This window comes from Eschrichtius robustus, chromosome 13 (genome assembly GCF_028021215.1).
Source record: "Eschrichtius robustus isolate mEscRob2 chromosome 13, mEscRob2.pri, whole genome shotgun sequence".
NCBI classification, from domain to species: Eukaryota; Metazoa; Chordata; class Mammalia; order Artiodactyla; family Eschrichtiidae; genus Eschrichtius; species Eschrichtius robustus.
Window position 1 is genome coordinate 12,924,121 of NC_090836.1, and position 22,707 is coordinate 12,946,827.

Sequence of the window (22,707 nt, forward strand, 5' to 3'; positions counted from 1 at the left end):
TTGAAGTTCTGTTGTTACATTGTTAGGTGCAAATACAATACTTTTAGGATTACCATGTCTTTTTGATGAGCTGACCTTTTTATCTATATACAATGTTACCCTTTATACCAAATAATATGCCTTGTGTTGAGGTCTATTTTGGCTGATATTAATATAGACGTTTTAGTTTCATTTTGTTAAGTATCTTCACGGTATACCTGTTTCATCTTTTTAATTTTAACCTACTTATATCTTTATATGTAAATGGGTTTCTTGTAAACAGCATAGAGTTGGATCTTGCTTTTTTCCCCAATCTGAAAATCTCTGCCTTTTAATTGGAGTGTTTAGACTAGCACTAGCCAATAAAAATAGAATGTTAACCACATATGTAATATTAAATTTTCTGCTAGACACATTAAGAAACTTTCTGAAAAGGTGAAATTAATTTTAATAACATAGCTTACTTAACCCATTACATGCAAAATATTATTGTTTCAGTATGTCGACTAAAAAAAAATATGCACAACCTAAAAGTTGAGTGTTATGTTTTCTCCGGAGGACTTACTGAGGACTTCAAGCCCGGGAGGCAGCGTCTCAAGTTAACCCTGAGAAAACTGCTCCAAGGAGGTGAGGGGGGAGCTAGGATATACAGGAGTTTTGCAACAAAAGGCAGGTAGTAGGAACAAAAGATTATTGTTAATAAAAGAAAACTAGTTAAGGAATTTAATGCTTTTCTATGTATGGGAAGATGCAAGAGTCTGGGCTCACTGAAATCATTCCTTTGATACGCACTTCAGCTATCTGGGGCCTGTATCCTCTGTTTTCACATCCTGAGTTTCCTCAGGGCTCACCATCGGGAGTGGCTGCAATCTGATGGCTGCTAGATGACAGGCATTCTTTGTTTCCTTCCTGAGTTCCCTCAGGGCTCACCAGCTCACCTTTGGCAGTGGCTGCAATCACTGATGACTGTGACATCCTTTGTTTACTGATAAGGCAGACAATATTTTATTTCTCAAGTTTATAATCAGGATATAAAAATTTACACATTTTTTACTCTTAAATATAATTAAAATAAATAAACTTTAAAATTCAGTTTCTCAGTGGCACTAGCCTTACTTTAAGTGCTCAATAGCCATATGTGGCTAGTGGCTACCAATTTAAACAGTACAAGCTTAGATCATTTATATTTAATGCAATTAAGTATATTGTTGAATTTAACTTAAATCTTCCATATTGCTAGGCTGTTCGTGTGAGGAGTTGAGTCACTCTCGTCAATAGTTGAGCTCAGTTTAAAGTACTATTAACCTTCAGTTCATCACAGACTTTAAATTCTTCTGGTCAATGGTAGGTTGCCAGCAGTGACAGAAGGTATTTCTCAGTGTTGCAGTTCTACCCTCAATGTTCAGCAATTCCTGAACACACGCACCACAGAAGGGATCCATGATTTTGCCTCTCCCTTACCAATGGACTTTTTACTAGTGCTAACTTTTGGGGGGATGCGGGAGGATCTTGGTTCTCCTGGTCCAGCCTCAGGCTTAGGCAGACGTTGTGATGCTAAGTGGGGCATTCGCAGCATTCCTACCCCTCGCTATACACTCACAGACAAAGGCTACCTTAAATCTGTAGATGGTCTTGGGCTGGAGAGTCTCCTGCCCCTTCCACATAGTAGCAGAACTCTACCTTCTATCAGTGCGTGAAGATCATGGGTCCAAGGCTGTTTCTGCCCTTGACTCAGGAATATACAACTTTTACTTCTACCTGTCCCCCATAAGGAGGAAGATCTTTGCCAGAGAACTGAGAGGGAAAGAACTTCTACCTCTCTCCAAGGCATTAAGTGTTTTGCTTTGTATTTTTTAAAAAGTCCAGGGAATTAAGTTTTCTCCATGATCTCTTAATGGTGCTAATTGTCACTTGCATCCTTGTGCCCTGGAGGGTAGGCGGGTGGCTCTCTTGCCATCAGTATTTCTCCTGAGCACCTGATGGAGGCCCATGTAAAGGGCTAGAGAGAAGTGGGCTCCGCTTGTGCCTGGGAGCCCCACTCATTTTAAACCAGCTCTGTCCTATACTTTTGGACAGAACTTTTGTCTGATGGAAATGTTCTATATCTGCATTGTCCAGTACAGTAGCCCCTCATTTTTAATTTGATTTAATTTTGATTCATTCTAAGTTTAATTTAAATAGCCACAGGTGGCTGGTAGCTACCTTCTTGGACAGAGCAGCCTAAACTGTTATTTAGAACACACTTCACCTTTCTGGATCAGGAAAATTTTAGTTGCTTTCTTCTTTCCTGCTTGAATGGCGCCCCTTCTTTCTGCCACGCCCTACTAAAGGTAAAACAGTTAATGTGTCCCTTTTCTCCTCAGAGGGGCTTGTCTTTAGAATTTAGTTCATTTGGTTGCCTTGCAATCTTATTTCTCTGATAGACACAAGAAAAATTGTGTCTCGTGGATTATTTGGCTTTTTCTTCTCGCTGTTGGATGTTGGGATGTTGCAGGAAGGGGGACCCCTTCCAGGGCCCGAGAGTGGGCTCTTGTCTAACACTAGGAAATGAATTGTCCGAGGAAACACATGTGCTGACAAAGCAAGAGACGTGATTGGGAAGGCGCACCTGGGTGGAGAGTAGAAGGGTAAGGGAACCCAGGAGAAGTGCTCTGCCACGTGGCTCGCAGTCTCAGGTTTTACGGTGATGGGATTAGCTTCCCGTTGTCTCTGGCCAATCATTCTGACTCAGGGTCCTTCCTGGTGGCACGGGCATCGCTCAGCCAAGATGGATTCCAGCGAGGAGGATTCTGGGAGGTTGGCAGGACATATGGACTGGCATCTCCTCCCTCCTTTTGACCTTCCCTGAATTCTTCCGGTTCGTGGTAGCTTGTTAGTTCCACATTCCCTACCAGGACCTCCTGTTTAAGGTAACTCATGCAAGTGGCTACTATGGTGCCTGGCCAGGGCGGGCGGTTTCAGTCAGTGTTTCCCCTAACAGGAGAATAGCATTGACTTGCAGTTTTCTACATCTTAAGCAGAAGAGGAAATTTGCATTGATATCTAAAGAGTAAAAATTGATTAATGATGGTTTCTTGTCTCTCACCCTCTACTCTATTTTTAAATACTCAATTACACCATCCCAGATTTTTAAAGCAATAATAGGTTGGGAATATAAAAACTGGGGGTTAATGCACAAATATTTCTGTGACATTAGGCCTGAGGTGATGGGTTTCAGCTTCCTTCTTCAAAAAAGAGAGTATTAAAATACACGATGACTAAGATTACTTTTGAGCTCCAAAATTAGCATTATTTATCAGTTAATGATGTATTTTTGCCATCTTTATCTTTCTAAGGGGAAGCTTTTCTTGGAAGTTTAGGAAATATTTGTAGGATCTGCTCCCAGAGTTGACACATTGAGGATAAAAGGGTACATTTGTTACAGTCATTTATTCTGTGTTAGATCTTTGTCTTCATGAAATAAGCAATGACAAAGCAATTGGCCCTGGGGCAGTCCTTTGATATTTCTCTACGGTTGTTCTGAGTCTGGCGCTCTCAGAGAAAGCTGAGGAACATGGCAAAGAATAAATTCAGCACAAACAAGGCATTTGGCCAGTTCAAAAGTGTTTCATAACCCTTAGGCTCTGACTTCTGATTAATATTTAATTGATTGAGAACCTTCAGTATATAATGTGCACATTAGAGAGAAGGAGTAGTTTCTCAATAGATAAAATAATACATGAAAACAATTGCTTAGAAATTTGGGAAATGCTATTTACACACTACTGTCTCCTGTGTTTGCAAAGTCCTAGAAATAGTGGCTGTAAACGTTGCAGAACACACATGGAGACACTCTACAAATATAATATTCCATACAAATTCTTCCATGATAATAAAAATAATGCATGAGTTTTTATTTTATGTGTTACCTACATTCTTTACGCCGTGTCCTAGGTGGCAGAGAAGTAAAAATAAAATACCCACACTCAGAGATTGTATATAGTAGTGGAAAAGACAAACAAAACATTACAAATATATGAGTGCTGTAAAAGAATTATGTAAGAGACTGTCCAGCCTTCTTAGGGAGCACTGGGAAGAAGAAACAATTATTTAAAAGTTAGTGAAAACTTGCCAAATGAATAAAGAATGGAAGTCACAAGCAGAGTTAAAGGGGATCATAGGTAAAAAGAATGGGGGCATATGTACATAGCATGGCACACCTGTGAACTTCAAGAGTGAAGGTGGCAAGAACCTGTGATTCCAGAAAATAAAGGGAAAGGTGGCTAGAAAAGTTGGGAGGAGCCTTGAATACTTTACAAAATAGTTTAGACCTTAAGCTCTAAGTGCTGAGGAATGAGGACACATCTTATGCAAAGAAATGACATAATACAATTTGATTGGGGAAATCTCCTTCTTGTAACAGAACTGCAAGCCACAGGATCCTGAATCCTGCATTGGAATGGACAAATTATCACACAGATATTTTGAATAATGGATCAAAGCATGAACTTTAGAGCCAAAGAAAACTGGAAACCATAATGTAGACGTTGGCAGATTATTACATTCTCTTAGTTTTCTAATCTATAATCTATTCCAGACGTTAGCAAACTTTTTCTGTAAAGGCGGAGGTAGTAAATATTTTATGCTTTGTGGACCATATCATCTATGTTGCAATCATTCAACTCCACTATTTCCGCAGAAAAGCAGCCATAGATAATATGTAAACAAATAAGCATGGCTGTGTTCTTAGGAAACTTTAAAGACATCAGAATTTGAATTTCATGTAATTTTCATATGTCATGAAATAGTATTCTTCTGTCGATATTTATCAACCATTTTAAACTGTAAGTACCATTCTTAGCTCATAAATCATACAAAAACATGTGGCAGGCCAGATATGGTTGGCAGGCTAGAGATTACTGATTTGGTAGAGGGTGCTATTAAATAATGTAAATTTTTTTGTAATAAAAAATTTTTAAATAAACTCCTTAACAAAGTGTGTAGCACCTGGTATAAGATCAATAAATATAATTAATACCGATGGCATTAAATAGAAAATTACTCAACGGGTTGGGAGCAAAAGAGAACCAAAAGAGATCAGGAGGGGAAAAGTCAGTGAGGTGAAGGTGACAGGTGTAAGTCAGAGACTCCGACAAAAGTGAGAGTATCAAGTAACCTGCAGGCTTAAAAGTTTTGAACAGAAGTAAATAAGAAAAATTAAGATAAGACTGGAGGCAGGAAGAATAATTCAGAAAGCTATTTAAATATTCCAGGAAAGTATCATAGAGGAAGAATTTTCCTCTTCCTTCTAGGTTCTTCTGGCTGGCCTAAGAATTAAATTGATGTGAGACAGATTAGTAAGAGAAAATCAAAACTAAAATGTAATAACATGTATACATGGGAGAGACCCAGGAAAACTGATAACTCATCGAAATGGCCAAAACCTTCACCTTAAAGACCATCTTCAGCTAAAGACAAAAGCTGTCAGGGTGGTGGTTTGGGACTACAAAGGGGAGGAAGGCAATTGACCTGGAGATGGAAAAGTAAATATTTGGTAAACAAACGTTTGCTGGGCCATGCAGAGACAATGGGACACAGAGTGGGCTCTGATCTCCAGGCCCTGCTGAGTTTCCCCTGCCACTTCCAGCCCATTTTCTGTGCAAATACCTCTGGTGATAGCTCTATTCCAGGAACAGGCCCTCTGTCTAAATTCTTTTAGGCAGTTATGGGGAAGATTAAGGGTTCTTCCTGAGTCTTCTTTTTCTTAAAAATACTCAGCCTAAGTTACTCCTCATGCCAAAGAGATACATTTTGGGGTGGCAAATTTTGCTCTCTTACTAAAGAAATGATGGAGACTCAAACTAAGTTAGTGGGTGTAACGGTAACCATCCTCCTGCGCCATGGGTGGCTGCTGCAGCCAGCTCACCTCAGTGGCCCGCTTGGATATAACTGAACCATCAGGTCAGGTCTCAAACTATCATCAATACATATTACAAGAACTCTGGCCTGGGACCTGGATTTGTCCCTTTTCCCTACTCCTGCCATCAGAAGTGAGGGACTAATCCCATGGTCATCTCCCTCAAAAGGGCTATGTCAGAAGACACATGTTCTTATGTTGGTCACATTGAAAGCAAAGGATACTGATCACTGACTCAACAGCTTTTTTAGTTTTAGTTCCTCAAAACAGAGCAATCGCAGAAAGAAGCACCTCTTAGCACTTAGCAGCTACTAATAAGTACAAGGCTACCTCTGCTTTCTCGAAACAGTATTTGCTCCACATTTGCTTTTGTTTTTTCATCTTTTAAGATAGCCATATCCAGAACTTTAAAAATCTTCCTATTTATGATCTGTATGAATGGTTCAAAGGTAATGAAGGAACAAAAAATATTCTTCAATTTGAACATCAGTTTTTATTACATGGAACGCCTAATGAGGAAATAATAATGATATTAAATGTCATTTTAAAGTTTTTCATTAAAAGAAAAAATGGGAACTTCATGGTAGGATTTTTAGTAAAAATAATGCAGTAAAGTCCTGCTTTGTCATACACTCTGTGCTCCCACCAAAAAGTGAAAAGAAAAACAGAAGTATATTTCCAGGCTCAAAAATAAGATAGGTGTCTCTGTTAATCAGAAACTCAAAGTAGTGAAGTAAGCTGAAGTCATGGGGCCCCTGTGCTCTGGGTCTGAAAGGAGACAGTACTGAATCTGGGCCCCTGTAGAGGAGGAAGGCTTGAATTGCTCTACATTAGATATGGCCCAGAGCCAGACTCTTTGCTTGGAGCAAAGATTCTTCCTGCCTGTGAAAAAAAAGCACATATGGAGGCCTAAGGATACAGGCAAGGGACACGCATTCTTACTATCAAGGACCAAGCTTAGTTACCCTCTGACTCAGAAAATGAATTTGTGAAAACGTATATCATCCACAATATGAAGAACCCCAAAATAATGTTATATGCCCTGGTTCTAGACTGCAGATTCTGGTGAGCTGAAAGGATGCTAAACTGCCTCAAAGCAGTGAGGAAAAAACAAGAAATGGGGCAATGAGAAAACAAAATTTGGCCTAGGGCTTATATTTTAGGACACACAAAGAAATCTATGCTAAAAAAGATAGGCATCAAAATTATTATAACATCTTGTATTATTTTTTATGTAGCAATGTAACGAAAATTTACAGTATGCTATGACATACAAAGTGAGAAATGAAAGAATTACGCATATTAAAAAAGAATTAAGGAATACGGAAACAAAAATTGGCAAAAATAAAACAGAAACATACAGAATAAATATAAATTCTAAGTTTTAAGAATAAAAAATACAGTCATTTAATTTAATATTTTAATTGGTTAAACTAGGTAAAATTAATTTAATTAATCAAATTTAATGTGAATTAATTGAAAAACTTCAATAGATGGGATAAATTCTGTACTAATAAAAATTAAATAAAGTCTGTAAATTGAAAGATGATACTGTGTCATTGTCCCATGATTTAGCACAGTGAGACAATACTCCCACAGATATGGAGGTGGAGAGATTCTAACTAAGGAGATTAAGAGATTAAGAGGAAAATGGAGGGGATGATTGGCACAATATTTGAAGAAATTATTATGAGCATTTCCAAGACTTGAAGAATGACATGAATCCACAGATTGGCAAAGCATTCCAAGTACCTAGACCATAAGTCAAAACTAAGACCATACCTAGATATGTGATGGTGAAACTGCAGATGATCAAGCATAAATAAAAATAAATTAGAAGTTTAGAAGATACTAATGGACAAAAAGCATAATATCCACAGAAAAATAACTATTAGACTGACAGAAGCTTTCTCTTCTGCAATAATTGGCGCAAGAAGGCAATGGAGCAATGTCCTCAAAGTGCTGAGGGGAAATCAGACTACCCAGAATTTTATACCCAGCTAAACTACATCAAGAATAAAGAAACTTTTTTTGTATACAGAGCCTAGGAGAATTTAACACCCATACTCTAACTTAAATAACTATTAAACTATATGTTTCAGCAAGAAGAAAAATGTATCCAGGTGAAAGGCACAGGACACAATAAAAAATGACAATGGGGAAGTGGTATATGACAAAGGTTGCATTAGAAATCAGCAGGATAATATGGAAAAAGAATCCATGAAACAGGCAAGGGTATCAAACAAATGATTTTAAGAAAAGGGAAGCTGAATGACAGATAAACATATGAAAAGATATTCAGTCTTTTTCGTGAACAGGAAATTAAGAGACAAAATTTCACAGGCTTCAGAGTGACCAAAATTTAAAAGACTGGACTTGCCGGTGGCGCAGTGGTTAAGAATCTGCCTGCCAATGCAGGGGACACAGGTTTGAGCCCTGGTCTGGGAAGGTTCCGCATGCTGCGGAGCAACTAAGCCCGTGCGCCACAACTACTGAGTCTGCGCTCTAGAGCCCATGAGCCACAACTACTGAGCCCACATGCCACAACTACTGAAGCCCACAGGCCTAGAGCCTGCACTGTGCAACAAAAGAAGCCACCACAATTAGAAGCCCACGCACCACAGTGAAGAGTAGCCCCCACTCACCGCAACTAGAGAAAGCCCACGTGCAGCAATGAAGACCCAACACAGCCAAAAAAATAAATAAAATAAAATAAATTAATTAAAAAAAAATAAAAAGACTGATACAAGTAAGTGTTGGAAAGAGAATGTGGAGAAACAAGAACTATCACACACAACTGATAGATAGATAATTGACATAAAGTTAGAAAACATTTTCACAATATCACATACAGTTGAAGATGTGCATACTCTACTGTCCAGGATTTCCAACCTAAGGAAACATGTCCCAAAACATTTATTGCAGCATTATTTGCAAAAGTAAGTGATTGAAAACAACCTATATAACAACAACAAAAAAAAAACAGATAAATTATATTGTTTGTATAGTTGTAAAATGGATACTTAATTTTCTAGAGATACATCAAGACAGACAAATCTCAAAAACGATGTTAGGCGACAAAAAGTAAGCTGCAGAATCGTACGTACAATATGATACCATCAACATAACATTTTAAAGTATGTGAAGTAATAGTCCATATGAATATTGGACACTTACAAATATAACAGTGAAAAACATGCATGGAAAGAGAAACACCATATTCAGAGTAATAATGTACCTCTGGCCAAATTATGGGAGGCAAATGGGATCACTATATTTTGTAATGATTAATTTTTTTAATTAAAAAGGAAAAACTAAAGACAAAAAAGTAATAAATGAAGATAATAAATGATTTCTATTTTTAAACAACTGCATTTCTCTGTCCAGTCTCACCTGGCTCCTAAAACAAGAAAGGGAAGTATAACAGGGTAGTTGGCAGAGAAAGGAGTAATGAATTAGATCAAGATTTTACCTTGTCATCACTGAAAAACACATGAGTAATTACAGCTCTGGTTTATGCCACATCCCTTAATTTTTCAAAAAGAAAAACAATGAGGGAAGTAACTGGAGAGATGGTAAAATATTTCTAGAGAATGCATTTGAGTTCTAGAAAACAGTAATTCTTATACTGAATATACCTCAAAAATGCCTGGGCATGGACTTTAGAATTTACAGCTGACCTGGGTTATATATGTTGAAGCTGAGGGAAATACAGGAAGCAAACATGTAAGTGGGCATTTTAAAAATTCTCTTAGTTTAAAATTTATGTAGTTGGCACAGCTAACAGAAAAATCACAAAATAAAATATCTATGCTCTAATCCTCCTGTATCTTTTGAATTTCAAAGTTTGACTATGGCTTTGATGTGCAGACTTCCTAACTCAGGGCATGAAAGATTGAGTGGACCTCTAACTTCTCTTTCCAGTAGACAGACCCCTGGTGAGGATGTGAAACTGGGCTGCAGCAGTGGAAGAGTTATGGCTCTGTGGCTGCTGTTTGCTGTTAGCTTTCATTTTGTTTCTCATATCCAGAGTCAATAAGTGGATTGTGTAGACTCCCTGGGTTAATAATTAGACTGAGTTGGAAGAAAGATCTTCAAATGGTTCAAGACTTCTTTGGGATTAATCAAAGAGAAATACTCAGCGTCTTCAGGGCTTGGTTTGCTGGTTTCTTTATATGACACTTAAGTGAGTTCACTCTGTTCTCCCTTTAAGTAGGAAAACCAAGGATGAGACAAAGATAAAATAGAAACATTCTAACCAGAGAACATTGCACATAGTCTACAGGGACATGATCCCAATACATGCTGCAATCTGAAGGCCTTCCAACTTTTTTATAGATGTTGGCTTGGTTTATGAGAAAATTCCAGGAAAAAATTAAGACTTTTAACATGTATTTTCAGTCTTCCCTGGATATCATCAGTCAAAAGCAAAAATAGGTTGAGATACTGAAGAACAAAATGAAAGATATTTAGCTACAGATTGAGACAAAGTAAGTAATTATTTGTTGAATGAACTAAGTCAATTTTGGTTTCTTATGTTATTGAAACTGAAATTTTCAACGTATAAAATTTAAACTAAGGATATTTCATTTAGGCTATAGATGTCCAAGAATCCTCTCAATTCTAAAATTTTGAATTAAAATCAATTTTTCTATAATACAAGAGATGACTCCAAGCCAAATTATGTAAAATATTTTCTTGAATGAAATGAATGCAAGTAAAACTTATCCAGTAGCTCCTACTGAAGGGTGAGTGGCCTCTGGCACTTTACAAGACTTTGGCTGAAGGATGGGATGTGGAGGAGATGCAGACATACATCAATCACAGTTATTTAAAAAATGAGTATTTACAAAGTTTTGTGATGAATTAACAACTCATGCAAAATAGAAATAAACATTTTTAAATTTCTGTAGAAAGAAGAGTTTGATAAACATCATAAACTATAATCCTCACAACATAGGATGGTTTGCAATGTTATACTTAACATTAAAAATGTGCTAAGTTCACACAAAGAAATAACTGATTATTGAAACATTTATCCTTGGTTAGAGCCAAAACGTAATTTCTTCTACTGATCTATTATTAATGTCAAATTTTCTTGGCTTGGGGAAAAGAAAAATGAACTAGGAATCTGAAGATACAGACTCTGCCATGTCCTTGTTAAATTACCTTTGACAAGTAATTTAAAGTCTGAGTTATCATTATTTTTATATGTTGAATGATGATATTAATACTTGCTCTTCCGAGATCTCAGGGTTGTTGCAAAAGGCAAATGGAAAAATGAATATGAAAGTTCTTTGAAAGGCAGAAATCACTATTTAAAATATGCATCATTAATTACTGCTAAAGAGAACACTCAACTCAGGAGTACTGAGGAGTTTAGTGTCTTACAGATAATAAAAATATGTGTAAAATTCTAATAGGTGTAATCCTTGGCCCTTCCAAGTATTGATAATGGCCTTTTGCTCTTTTCTTAATTCCCCTTTCTCCACTAACTTTCCTTCTGCAGAACCTCTTCCCGTAACCAGTGTTTCAATATATGACTATAAACCTTCTCCTGAAACAGGAGTCCTGTTTGAAATTCATTATCCAGAAAAATATAACGTTTTCACAAGAGTAAACATAAGCTACTGGGAAGGTAAAGACTTCCGGACAATGCTATATAAAGGTAAGAGGCAAAAGGAAGATGAAAAATGATGACTATTACTTTTACATGATTTTTGCCAAATGGTCTTGCTCTTGCTCTGAAGAGGTCTTATAATTCACTATTTGGTCATAAATGAACCAATAAAAATAGTTACTGATGCATGAAAATATTGTTATGAGGAGTCTTAGAATGTCTGGTTCTTTAGAGTCATGTGTTATGCGTAAGCATGAGAAAAACTCAAATTATTGTGACTCACATGTTATTCTTGCCAAATATTATTCCTGCATGTCTGGTGCAGGAAACAAATTCAAACTTAAATTTAGAAGCACCTCACTTAACCATTTCTTTCTGAGTGTGTTAGGGCACTTCTAGAACTGGGAAGCTAGAGAGGTGCCTTTCACAAAGTTTCACTTGGAGATGGTCCAAGATTATTCTCAAATGCAAAAGACAATGCTTTTTAGTTCCTTTGTATATATTTATCTGTATGACTAGCTAAATGATTGCATTAATATACAAAAATCGGTTTCACTATTTTTACTGGCTTGATGGGATCTTGAGAGAGAGGAGAGCCTAGGGGAATTAATAATTTCGAAAGAACTCAACTTTTCAGGGGCAGAGGCAGGTCAAGAGGGAGAGGGATAGGGAGAGAAGGAGGGAGGGCCTTTGGGGACTGAACTGGGAAAACGTAAATATTCTCAGGACCCAGTACCATAATATTTATCTGCAGAGAGTGTAGATGATGGTCTCAAATTTGACTAGTTGTAACTGGAAACTAAGTAGAGGATAGGTACTCAACCACATAGGGCATGATATCCAGAAATATCTCACTTTGACTTGCTGCTTTTACAAACTCCTGAATCTTCCATGGATTTTTTTTTAATGAGACATTGTTTAAAATATATGCAGTGAATTTACAGGGTTTTTAAACTTAAAAAAAAAATCAAATAAACATAAATAGACTCCATAAATTACTGCATTTTATTTTCAATGAAAACAGATTATCTGCAAATTAATAATTGGGACCTTATTTGCTTTTTGATCACATGCAAATATTAAGTTCAGAAATAATTGAAAAGTAGTCACTGAAACTTTTGTTGAGCTAAATGCCATGAGTTTAAAAATAAGTTAATTAAGATGCTCTCTTTTTAAATTTAATTAATTTTAAATTATTTTTGGTTTTTCATTCAATAAGTGGTACTTTTTGTTTCTCTCATTTCTTTCTAACTTGGATTGGATTTTTAAATTTATTATTATTTTCCAAATAAAATGTTTTCCAAATAAAATTCAAATTTTTTATTTTCTTCTTTTTTCAAGCAGGTCCTATCTGCCAAATGACAGACAAACTGTTTTATTTTTAATATAGGCTATATTCTACAAGTGAGACTAGTGAAAACATTTCTTGTAAAATTCTTTTTTCCTAAGTCGTAAATTGGCAAAATACCTTGGGTTTTTATCTTAAAGTAAATGGCTAGCAGAAACTTAATCTCTACAATTTCTATATGTTATCTTCTCCACTTAATACACCAAATGTTCTTGTAATAAAATTTTAATTCCATTTGTATCCAATCCCTGCAGAAAAAAGCCTTTCAGTTTGTGTCCAAAAAAATCCAAATTTTCATCTCTAGCCTTATATCAATTTTTTATTACGGACCATGCCAGAAGTTGCAGGAAATATTATTTTATGGATAGTTAGTCATAATTGTTCAGAACTTTCTAGAAGTGTGTGGCATTTAGGAAACTGAAATTTTAATATAATTGTTTTTTTCTTCTCAGATTTCTTTAAGGGAAAAACAGTATTTAATCACTGGCTGCCAGGAATATGTTATAGTAATATCACTTTTCAGCTGGTATCTGAGGCAACTTTTAATAAAAGCACTCTTGTGGAGTACAGCGGTGTCAGTCATGAACCCAAACAGCACAGAACTGGTAAGTCTTCCAAAGAATCAAAATTAGTGAAAATATAATTAAATTATATGTTGTTATATATATACTTTCTATCATTCTAAGGAAAATTCTGTTCCAGAGCTAAGAAAGAAAATATATATGTATTTTAGTAACCTAAAACAAATTTTCTATCAATGTAAAAGGAATTGAGCAAAGTATTAAATAAGAAAAATTTTAAATATGTCAATGAAATCATAGATTTATAATCTTTGAATTTAAAAAATTATGTGATACTACCAAAAGTTATAATTAAGTAATTTAACTGGATCAAGTGCACATCAGTTATTCTATAACCTGACAAAATACTCACATGATAGAAGAACAGATGTGAGAGGTTCTACTACAGATTATCAGATTATTAATTTTAGTAGCATCACTAATATGAAGCACAATCATAGGATGGATGGATGGATGGATGGATGGATGGATAGATAGATGGTAGGTAGATGGAAGAATGGATGGGTAATATAAATATACACATACTAAATATCCATTGCCAATACCAATATGACTGATATTTTTTCATGCCTAATGTCCTCAAGTATTCAATAGGAATGCAGGAGACACAATTCATACAAACATTGGGAATGTGTTATAATAGATCACCTCTGAGACCCTGCCATTCTGAAATTCTAAGATGTGTTGAAAAAATCTGAATTCTCATTAATTAGGCCAAAGCAAAGTAAATATTTCAGCTAAATTTTATTCACCTCACATCAACATCTAAGATTCTACTTGTAGTTTTCATTATTCAAGTAAAGAAACTAATTAGTATCTTTTACCTGGGAGTTGTTTAAAGTACTGGGAGAGATGAAGACAAAGTCTGGTGAGATGGTTCCCTGTTCTCAAAAATGGTAGAGGTACTACTGGCACTCATACAAGGCAGAATGCAATAATAAATATTATTAAAGAGGTACAAACTTATATAACAGCACAAAGGAGGGAGAGATTAATTTTTATTAGAAGTTCGTAGAAGAGGTGAGAGTCGAGGTGCTATTTGAAGGATGCATACAATCTTTTGCAGGTAGAGACCATGCAGTGTGCCTTCATAATTTTCTACCACTACAAAAGTGTGATTCCATAGTTCATAAACTCATTTTGTGTGCATAGTTTTTATTTTAGAGATGAGGAGTGAAGCCATATTTCCAACATGCATGTTATTGTTTCTGAAGGCAATTCAGACATTTAACTCTCCTAAGTGCAGCTGTGTCGCAGGGAGTATTTTTATCTTGATAGCTATAAAAACACGATAGTTGCTTTTTTTGTAAGAAAGATCTAGTGACAGAGACTCCGTTTTTAAAAAAGGAGATTGTGATAAGCTGAAAAATATGTATGTAACTCTACTTTGGAAGTGGTTAAATCACCACTTGGACAAGCATAGTATCACGAATTAATGTATCAATATTTGAAGTGTGACTGGTGATAAGATAATGTGTGCACATTGTGTACAAAATCTTAGATGTATGTGTACTTGAAACCACACTTGCTCTTCATGTAAATTATCTATACAGTAAAAGTAAAACTAAACTCTACTTTCTAAATCTGCTTGTATGTTTGACTCATTAATAGATTAAGTATTCATTATAATAGTTAAAAATACTTGAAAATGATAATTCTCTCTCTTACAGCCCCTTATCCTCCTCAAAATATCTCAGTTCGTATAGTAAACTTGAACAAAAACAACTGGGAAGAACAGAGTGGCAGTTTCCCAGAGGAATCGTTCATGAGATCACAAGATACAATGGGAAAAGACAAACTCTTCCATTTTACTGATGACACTCTTGAAATTCCCTCTGGCAACATTTCTTCTGGTTGGCCTGATTTTAACAGCAGTGACTACGAAACGACATCCCAGCCATATTGGTGGGACAGTGCATCTGCGACTCCTGAAAGTGAAGATGAATTTGTCAGTGTTCTTCCCGTGGAATACGAAAATAACAATACACTCAGTGAGACTGAGAAATCGACGACCAGCTCTTTCTCTTTTTTCCCTGTCCAAATGATATTGAGTTGGTTACCACCAAAACCACCCACTGCATTTGATGGGTTCCATATCCACATGGAAAGAGAAGGTAAATTAATAGGAAATCAGAGGAAATAAGTAATGGTGCAAAGGAAAGGAAATTGAAACTTTTAAAAATTACATTTAGAAAGAAAGACTGATGGTAGACAGTTAATATCTAAAGAAAGATGGTAAAGAAAAGGAAGAATTTAATTGAGTATCCAATGCAGACTGAAACCAGAAAACAAAAATGAACAGATTGGGTCAGAATCCGGTTTGGGTAGTTCATACATTGCAAGGCAACTGTATACACTTCATTACCTGACATTTCACGTACCCCAGGCCACTGAGGAAACTTTATATTTGGAAAGATTTTGAATTAAGGTTCTAACCATCACAAATTACAAAATATCCTGGAGAAATATTCTGTTTTCCAGTACACAAATTTGTGAAGCATGCAGCAAAACAATTTTGCTGACAACCTGGCTACTTTCCCAAGAGTATCAGACCTGTATCCTGCTTCTCAAGCTACTCTTATTCCCCTTAGCGGGTGCCCCCTGGAACCAGCACCACTCACATTTTCCCAAAGAGAAGCTGGTAGTAGAATAGAAAATACATCGCAACTGGTATTTCCACTCTAGCTACTATATTATATATTGTATTCACTTAGCAACTGAGAGTTATTCTTTATATTTAACTCACTAATTTATGAAAGGCAGGGCCACAGCATTCAGTAAATTTGGATCATGAATCATAAGTGAATTGTTTTTTGGTAGGTTTTCATAGTTATTTGTTGTTTGTTTTGTTTTATGCTTTCCAGTCTAGTAGTTTGGGTAGCAAAAGTTGTCAAGTTGCCAAAATCTGAGGTTAAATTGACAGCCTTATTTATAGGATAAGGTATTCAAATCATGCAGTCTTATATATGACATATTGTTTGTCCCCATTTTATTCAATAGAATGAAATACAAGATCTGTGAATTTCTCTATACTAGAGTATAGAGCAATCAACCATACCCAAATATTATATAACATTGAAATCCTTTGTAATTTCCAATTATTTGAGTCAAAATTCTTAACATTTGCCTGAAATTACTTGTATTAAAAAAAGTTCCCTTAATCTATCTTTTATTTTTCTATTCCTCAATGTATTCTATGGAAAATAGGGTCTTATAATTCAGAATTTTTTGTAATGCCTATTTCCATGAAGGTTCAATCATGCTTTTATCTGACTGTGGTGTGTTGTGTTGACGGCTATTATAGTCACCAAATGATAACAACTTCAAATGAATAAGCAGCAGGATGTGGACTTTGAAGCAATGCAAAAACCATTTTTACTTTTAAAATTTCTGAAAGCAAACCAATGAAGCAAAAATATTACAAGTGTCAGAAAAATATATCCAGAGGATTATTTCTAAATAGAGATAATTCAATATATTTTAAGACACTTATGGATATTTAATGCTACCACAAAGAACTTATACAACATTTGGTACTGTTTTTTTAATCCTTTATATCCAAATGAGGACGTTGATTATTGCTATTTTTTCCTAACATTATACTTCTATTTTGTGTATATAATTTTATTGGTTGACAGTATGTAAGAATGCAGTATATATCCATCCCTAGTTTTATTGATTTGGGCACCATATTTTAATCTGGTTATTTAAAACTATTGTAAAAAATAACTTGAACTCTTAGTCACCTTTTTTTAATAGTAATTTTAGAGGTATAATTCAACTTGACAAAAGGAAGGAGGAAAAATTTTTTTAAATACTTTTTTTTAAATTAATTGACTTCTATAGCCAAGGCTGTTCCAGATATCAATTCATATATATTCTCTTTTTTATACATGATTTAGAAAACTTTACTGAATATTTGACAGTGGATGAAGAGGCACACGAATTTGTTGCAGAACTGAAGGAGCCTGGGAAATATAAGTTATCTGTTACAACCTTCAGTTCCTCAGGATCTTGTGAAATTCGAAGCAGCCAGTCAGCAAAATCACTCAGTTTTTATATCAGTAAGTACCAAAGAGATTATTTTGCACTTACAGAGGAGCTAGAAAAATGGAACTGGTGAGATTAATGATGCTCGGCCATCAATTATTCATCAAACCTTAGAGACCCTGAGAATTCTTCAAGATCATGAGAGGCCCGGATCCATGAGATTTTGACAGCAGGAAAATATATGTATGTTTCATAGTAGCAAACCTACCCAGGGATTTAACTTGAGGATATTTAAAAATTATTGTGATAATTGAACATTTATTAAACTGACCTTCCACACTAGTGATAACAAAGTCTCCAAGGATGTGGGCACATAGTTTGGGAAAGAGGACTTTTGTTCGAAGCCATAATGAAAATTGATATTGTTGGTCTGTGTGAAAAGTCTCATTAGAGTATTGAGCTTGTGGAGCTTGAAAGAAAGAGAGAGATTCAGGTGTAATAAGACCTAGGTGGTCTCCAAAAGTTAGCACAAGACTAAGCTAGAGCATCATGAACACTCCAATATCAAGTCTTAGGGCATCTTCTACCAATTCCATCAGGGATAATAGCAGAGCAATAACTAGCCTCTAAAAGCTACACAAATAATGTATGTCTGTAATGTTTTTTGCTAATCTGACTATGCTTACCAGAAGTTTAGAGGCCAAAAATCAGTTTCCTAGCTTATCAGGAGTTAAATGTGCCTCTGATCAGCAGAAAGAAGAACCAGGAGGGAATGGATAAAAACTGAGTTCCGAGAAAGAGGGTCACCATTCTCTAGCTCCTCCTTCAAAAGCAAATTACCACCTTTCATCAGATGATCCTCAGAAAGATGGACAGGGGAAAGAGGAGGAGGGCAGAGAGAAGAGATCAGTTTACTTAGCAGCTTAAAAATGTTGAAAATATCCCATATAACAATTTTACTTTAGAAACCAAAAAAGTCATCACTGATGAAAAGGCTTGAAATATCCACTGAACATGCAGAAAAAAATATCTGTGATTGCCTTGCATGTCTTTCAGTTATGGGCAATCTTTGACATGACATCACTTGAGAATGAGAGCAAAGTTTAGTATCCATTTCTTCCCATGAGGCTAAATATGTTTCATTAACCCAGAGATTTCTTTGTCTGCCAGCAGAGATCCACTGCAAGTTCCAGGAAAACTCCCACAACTCTTCTGGCCATTAGCTCTTCCCTTCTCTGAATTTCTACTGTGTTTCATAGTGCACAAGACAAAATACAGAGCTTATCTGAGTGTGGTATTTTTCGAGATGTATTTTATTTGTGTACATCCTGCTTCTCATACCAAATTACAAAACCCTAGGCTGGGGTTAAACTCTTTGCTTATTTGTTAATTCTGTTGTACATTCGACAAATATTTATTGAACCACTTTCCAGCGTCAAGCACTCTGCCCTGTTCCTAGAGTATCCAGTTGACCAGAGCTGCTGAGAATGTGTCAGAATTGCTCAAACATATGATTATTTCAAAAAGATGCATATTAATGTTCATCTAGGAAAATATAGGGCACTAGAAATTTTGCTATTTCTCTGCCAATAAAAATCTTTTTAGAGCTTCAGATATGATGTTCTGCGGTAATGAATTATTCAGGTGTACTCTGTATAGGCCTTTGATTTTAAAAGGATACTGAATTTGTATAGTTTTGAAGGTTTTACTCAGAGATTAAAATTAAGGTAGAAATTTACATTAGTTTGCCAATAGCCTCATGAAGGGAATATTTCTCTTATCCCCATTTTCACTTGAAAAAAAATACTGAGTCACAGAAAGTTTAGTGAATTGGTGTCAGAAGAAGAATCAGACTCTAGAAATATTTAATAGCAAAGTCCATTTCCGTGGAGCCTGCAGTGACCTATTACCTTGGGTTGATTATCGGGTCAGTCCTAATGTAAAGCCATTAAGTGAGTGAATTCGTTTTGCCTCCCCCCACCTTCTCTCTCCATGCCCCCACTACCCCAGTAATCATCATAACAGTAATAACACTTCACATTTAGATAGTTCTCTAACACGTTATAATCTCATTTGATCCCATCGACAGTCCTGTGAAGTAGACTAATCAGACAGCATCATGATAAGTTATCACAAAGCCCCAATCCAGGAGACAGGAGTTCTAGGTTGGTTCCTAAACATTACTAGCTCTGTGACATTGGGCAGTTCATTCACATCTCTGGGCTCCAGTTTCCTCATCAGTAAAATAAGGCACTGAAACTCTAAAGTCCTTTTCAATCCTAACATTCTGTGATTTGTCCATTTGACAGACGGAATGACTGAGATTCAGAGAAGTTAAGTCATTTGCCCAAGCTTGCATCACTAATAATGAGCAAAACTGAGTTTGGGGCCAACTTTCCTATCTCCAGACCCATGCTTTTCACTCTTTCATAGTGATCCAGGAAGTTTCATGCAGGGGTTAAGAGCATGGATTTTGGAACCAGACTTCCTGTGCATGAATCCCAGCTCTGCTTGTGCTATCTCTGCCTCGGTTTCCTCATCTGAAAGTGAAATCAATCCTAGTACTTATCTCATAGGTTAGTTAAGAAAATTAAAGGATTAAAATATGTAAACACATATAAACTTAAAACAGAGCCTGGCACGCAGTGAGTCCTACAACTCTTTGCCATCATCATTATTATTATCATTTTTATTGTTGTTTTTTCCCTTGCCCAATTAACCATGAGCCTGGGACTGCCCTCCCCAACAGAGCCATTTGCTCCTTCCCCTCTCCCGGGATCCAGGAATACAGCTTCCTCTGAGGGAACTGAGAACTGTATACTAAGCAAATAAAAGAAGTTGCACATTTGCATTTTAACAGTGACTTTCAGGAGATAATAATCACCTTAACATTTCTTGGGTCCTCACGATGTGTCAGGCACTGTGCTAATAACCACTCTGGAAATTTAAGAGAACAAAGCTAATGGCGGGCACTTTCAGGGAGCTATTTTATAATGAGGAGCCCACCGTGTCCTCAGATTATCAGCCAGGTTTCCGCCAGCTTCTATAATTGAGCCCATCTGTTGCCTGTTTCTTCTCTAAGGTAGTCACACCCTGCCTCTTTGATCCTGCTGTCACCAAATTTAAAATTTTCACACGATTGTCGTAGAGGCTAATTTGAATCTCAACATAATTATTTCCAGAGACTGAAGATCCTAACAGCAAAGGAATTATAAATACTCATGAAATGCCACACTGCCACACATTCTGTTTGTTAAAAGAGAAGTAAATTCTCTCTGGTGAAGAATTTACCAGAGTAATCTCAGAGGCACGTAACAACTGAAGTGGAGCTTCTGTCTCTCAGTAGAACTGGTTTGGTTGCTGCTGCCAGGCTCTTGCTTAGGTCAATGGGGAGGTCACCCAGTGGAGACCATAGCTAAGCAGAGAATATAAAGACCTGCCCGCCCGGCTGCCCATGTTACTTGGAGTATCTCTGTAAGCGCAAAAGGGAAACAACATGATTTTTAAAACTACAATCTTGTACCTCAACCAGCTCAGCGTGAAACCTCCCCTGTGCTCTGCTTTGATGTCCAGGTCCTTCAGGAGAGTGGATTGAAGAACTCACTGAGAAGCCCCAGCATGTGAGTGTCCACGTTCTAAGCTCCACCACCGCCTTGATGTCCTGGACGTCTTCCCAAGAAAACTACAACAGCACCATCGTGTCTGTGGTGTCACTCACCTGCCAGAAACAAAAGGAGAGCCAGAGACTAGAAAAGCAGTACTGTACTCAGGTAAAGGAATGGAAGGGCAGACTGGCTCACTCACCTCCTGCAGCCCAGCCTCGCGGGGGATGCAAAGGGGCCGCCAATGGCAAGAAGCTGTGCTGAGGTCTCCCGGGTGCATCCCAGGCAGTGTTACCGAGAGTGGGGGAGGAGCTAGGAAATCAGTGCACGAGGCTCTTCAATCACAGTCGCCTTCCTTTTCCCTCTTAGAACTACCATCTTCCTTTTACTTCATTCCTCATTCAAGAGAATATACTGAACATCTACGATGTGCCGGGTACTGGGATAGATGGTGGGGATCTAGACAATTCTTACACATCTTGCTTTTGCTGAGTTTATAATCTAGTGAGAACAATGGTAAGTGAACATATAATTACTGCAGAGTATAAAATAAGGCCTAGGCTAAAAGTAAATGATCGAGAGGCCATATGAGCTAGCAGAAAGAAGGGCATGAATAAATATGGATTGGGGCAAGAGGATTTGGAAACTGCTCAGAACTTCCCCCAGGGGAGGAGATAATGAAGCAGAAGGTTTGGGGGAGGTTTTGTTTGCTTGTTTTATTTTTCTCCCATTGTTTCTTGTTATTTTAACTGTAAAATAAGGCATGCTCACTGAAAAAAATAAGTCAAAAATTTAAAGTACATAAAGTGAAAAACTACCCCCTCACTAATCATAACTGAAGAGTTTTGAAGGATAAATAAGAGTTAGCTGAGCACAAGGGAGTGGGAGGGGCAAGTGGAAACACATGGGAATCAGTAGTTCTGGGCGCGGCTATGGAATGAACACCACGCCCAATCATCAGTCCTGAATGAAACCACCAGCCTGGGCCCCAGAGCAGACTTTGCTCTCAGATGCCCTAAATACCCACAGGAATCCTGGAGCCCAGTCCTGTTTTCCTAAAACCTGGATTTACTTTTTTCATAAGATCAAAGGTACTGATTCTTGGTGTCTTACAAACACAGTATTTTCTTGCCTAAAGGAAAAAAAATTAAATTATCAATTTGTGTGGAGTACACTGGAAATATAATATGCAGTCAAAAAAGATGTTTGCTGTGTGAAAGCTATTTAGAGTGTTTCCATTTATCCCATGAAAATTAGGCATTTAGTGTAATTCAAAGAGTGAAAAATTCTAAATTAATAAGATGAATTCAGGAATCACAGCCTTTGGAGCTCTTGAAAGCCTTAGAGTGCTGAGATAAGCCCAACTTGAAGATGAGGCTATCTCTCGGCTTGAATTAATGAGTAAATATGCTAAACAGTTTAACTAGTAATCACAGCTCTCTGAGCAGCTTATTAGCTTCCTTCCTTGAGGGTATGCAGCATGACTGACTCTACATTAATAGAAAATGTGTCGTGCCTACAGGACAGGACCTAGAACTTGACTGCTCTCAGGTGTGGTTCTTCTTGTTCCACCTAATGTGTAAGTTACGTATCTTAACATAGAAGCCAAAGGCTAACAGTATAAATAGATATTGGAAATTATAAATGAACCAGAAAAGGCTGGTCTAAGTGCACTTTGACAATGGCTGCTT

The 22,707-nt window shown here is 36.7% G+C and overlaps 1 protein-coding gene across 6 annotated transcripts in view; it reads left to right on the forward strand.

The window, feature by feature from the left end:
- The window catches only part of PTPRO (protein tyrosine phosphatase receptor type O), a 232,996-nt gene that overhangs the window by 122,667 nt on the left and 87,622 nt on the right, over nucleotides 1–22,707 (forward strand). For 4 of the 6 annotated variants that reach the window (XM_068559856.1, XM_068559850.1, XM_068559852.1 and 1 more), the window contains 5 exons: nucleotides 11,385–11,543; nucleotides 13,296–13,448; nucleotides 15,095–15,538; nucleotides 17,327–17,488; nucleotides 20,988–21,184. In XM_068559856.1, the coding sequence (XP_068415957.1) occupies nucleotides 11,385–11,543; nucleotides 13,296–13,448; nucleotides 15,095–15,538; nucleotides 17,327–17,488; nucleotides 20,988–21,184 (1,115 nt within the window). Of the gene's footprint in view, nucleotides 1–11,384; nucleotides 11,544–13,295; nucleotides 13,449–15,094; nucleotides 15,539–17,326; nucleotides 17,489–20,987; nucleotides 21,185–22,481; nucleotides 22,596–22,707 lie in introns of those variants that run through there. The other 2 variants (XM_068559853.1, XM_068559855.1) reach the window with 2 other exon arrangements.